The sequence below is a fragment of the Uranotaenia lowii genome, chromosome 2 (genome assembly GCF_029784155.1).
Source record: "Uranotaenia lowii strain MFRU-FL chromosome 2, ASM2978415v1, whole genome shotgun sequence".
NCBI lineage: Eukaryota > Metazoa > Arthropoda > Insecta > Diptera > Culicidae > Uranotaenia > Uranotaenia lowii.
This window is the reverse complement of record NC_073692.1, coordinates 393,161,385-393,164,518: the sequence shown is the minus strand read 5'-3', so window position 1 is coordinate 393,164,518 and position 3,134 is coordinate 393,161,385. Positions and strand designations below refer to the sequence as shown.

Genomic DNA, 3,134 nt, shown 5'->3' with positions numbered 1-3,134 from the left:
TTTAAACCGAATTATGGTTGTGCTGAATCAAAAAATGAGATTCAAAAAAAAATCTCAGCAGAACAGTTTTTGAGTAATGCTCCAAATATGGAATATTGAAAAAATCAAAAAAGTACTAGTACTTAAATTTGAATATCTCGGACTTCACACCATAGATCGAAAATATCTTTCTTGCATATTGAATAGATTAACTATCGGTCATCTGAACTTTACTTTTGCGTACGATCAATAGGCTTGTCGATATTAGTGAACTTATTTGTGAAAAAATTCAGAAAAACGCATTATTTAGAGAAAATTTTGTTTTATCAACAGTTTTGGCCTCGAAGGTGACATTTCAAAAGTTTGTGACTTTACCATAACAGTAATTTTTGCATTTTTCAATAATAATGCTCACTCGCTCCAAGCTAAAATTGATTAATGATTAACCAGAAGATCATATGCCAAATTTCAGCAAGATCTGGCTGGCATTTTGCTGAAAAGGAGTGAAAAATACTGTTTTTTTTTTACTTTCATATAAAGCTCCATATCGTCTGCATATATAAGCACGTTAAGTTGATTCAGTAGATAAGTATGGGCTTGTGATATAGCTCAGTTGGCAAGTCTGTTGTCTCCTGAGCCGATGTCCGTGAGTTCGAGCCCAAGAGTAAATATCGAACACAGTTGTACCGGATAAGTTTTTCAATAACGATCCGCCAACTGCAACGTTGATAAAGTCGCAAAAGCCATAAAGATGGTAAAACGACTGTAATCGAAACAAAAAAAAAATAAGTAGAAAAGTATTTTCATAGATTAATAATAAAGGACCGAGATAGAAGCCTTGAGGCACTTGAATGTATCGAAGAAGTTCTTATGTAGTTTGCAAATCAACATAGAGATATATATATTCTATCAAAAGCTTTACTGAATTCCGTGTCTAGAGCCTAAACGGAATTTCTTTGATCCATGGAGTGTATATTATAAGAAACAAATGCATGTAAAATAGTCGTTGTAGATCGTCCATGAACAAATCCATGTTGCTTTGCAGTTATGAGTGTTTGATAAGATATTTTTTTCTATCACTACTGTTTCAAATAGAAACAAGGGCATACATAGTTCATTCACAAGTTTATTTGAAAGTGATGGAGGAAATTCATCAGGTTCGGGTCCCTTGAAGTTATCGAGGAAGCAAATGAATTTGTAAGTTTCCTCAAGGGTGATTGAATCTACCACAGTCCATGATGTCGAATAGGAAAGATAATCGAAAAACTCAGTCCTATTGCGGTTGATTTCCGAAAAACTAGAATAAACGCTTTGGAAATAATTGACAAACAAATCTCATATTTATATAAATGAAGCTCCCTGACAAAGACGCGTCGCAACGGGGGCTTCGTTTATGTTTTTTTTCTCTCGGACGTGCAATAGTGTGTGTGTTTTCTAGCACCACCTTAGCAAAAGTGTATCTCATTGCATTGAAATTTCTTTACAATAATGATTTCTTCGAAAGCGCAAGAACAGTAATATTATAAATACATTAATTGCAAAACGAAACAGAAGATAAGAATCTAAGACATTCATTCAACTTAGATCGGTAAAGCACAATCTTGACTGAAAAACTCGTCTCGACAATTCAAATCACAAAGCCTGAATCGTTCGCCGTTTTATGACGTAGGCTACTCTTAAAGATTAGACGAACTATCTGGATGCAATTGTGCAAACCAGTTTCTATCTTCATTTAGTGTAAGTTGGGATTCTGTTCGATGCAATTGAAAAGATGAGGAGTTTGTTTATAATTGCCCTGGTGTTACCTTTGGTGTTTGGTGCAAAATTTTTTATTCCAAATATAAAGGTAAGAAGTATTAAGATTTTGTTCAAATGATCTAATAAAACTGTCATCAATAACTTCGTTGACAGGCCAATTGGCACAAGGCCCATGAATTCTGCCACTCCCTAGGGATGACGATTTTGACGGTCGAGACGCGGGCAAAGCATGAAGAGGTTATCAATTTTGTGAAGGAATCCGACGATAAGCTGTCGAATCTGACCCGCTACTGGATTGGGGCAAGTGATCTTGCCGAGGATCGTTCCTTCACCTGGGTCACCAATGGCCGGATGCTCACGTTTAATAATTGGGCCCGAGGAGAACCCAATGGAATCGACGGGAAGGAGGCTTGCGTTGAGATGCTGTATCAGAAGCACGCAAAATACACATGGGGCTGGAACGATAACAAGTGCAGTTTTAATACGTTTTTCATCTGTGAAGAAAAAGCTAGCTGTATTTCACCGTTTTGAATAAATAAAAATGAAATGTTTGAAAGTTGCATTTTCTATCCATTTGTCACATACATGAACAAAATAAGGCAAAACTTCTTAGCACTGAGCCATACCTTCATGATAAAAAACCCAAGTAAATACACTTGAAAGTCGATTGTAGCCTTTCTTACACTCTGTTAATAATATGTTAATACATATAATACAGAATCAAAAATCAGTGATAATTTTCTCAATGATAAATCCGAGATAAATACGAATAAAGACGCAGTAAATCAAAAAAATATTTGAAAATATAAACATTCAAAAATGTATAAAGGGTAAAAGTATAATTTAAAAAAAAAATGATTATTTTCATATTCTTTGATTAACACTTATAAGTGATTATTGAAATTCTATTAAAGTCATTATTGTAATTTTTGTCGTTTTTGTCATTTTTGTCATTTTTGTCATTTTTGTCATTTTTGTCATTTTTGTCATTTTTGTCATTTTTGTCATTTTTGTCATTTTTGTCATTTTTGTCATTTTTGTCATTTTTGTCATTTTTGTCATTTTTGTCATTTTTGTCATTTTTGTCATTTTTGTCATTTTTGTCATTTTTGTCATTTTTGTCATTTTTGTCATTTTTGTCATTTTTGTCATTTTTGTCATTTTTGTCATTTTTGTCATTTTTGTCATTTTTGTCATTTTTGTCATTTTTGTCATTTTTGTCATTTTTGTCATTTTTGTCATTTTTGTCATTTTTGTCATTTTTGTCATTTTTGTCATTTTTGTCATTTTTGTCATTTTTGTCATTTTTGTCATTTTTGTCATTTTTGTCATTTTTGTCATTTTTGTCATTTTTGTCATTTTTGTCATTTTTGTCATTTTTGTCATTTTTGTCATTT

General features: G+C 32.6%; 1 protein-coding gene across 1 annotated transcript; it reads left to right on the top strand.

Annotated features, from left to right (window-relative positions):
* Nucleotides 1-1,581: 1,581 nt before the first annotated feature.
* Nucleotides 1,582-2,293, top strand: LOC129748457 (CD209 antigen-like protein 2). The gene is made up of 2 exons (XM_055743099.1): nucleotides 1,582-1,825; nucleotides 1,891-2,293. Exons 1-2 carry the CDS (start codon nucleotides 1,751-1,753, stop codon nucleotides 2,266-2,268), a joined length of 453 nt encoding a protein of 150 aa, XP_055599074.1. The 5' UTR covers nucleotides 1,582-1,750; the 3' UTR covers nucleotides 2,269-2,293.
* The last annotated feature ends 841 nt before the right edge of the window (nucleotides 2,294-3,134 follow it).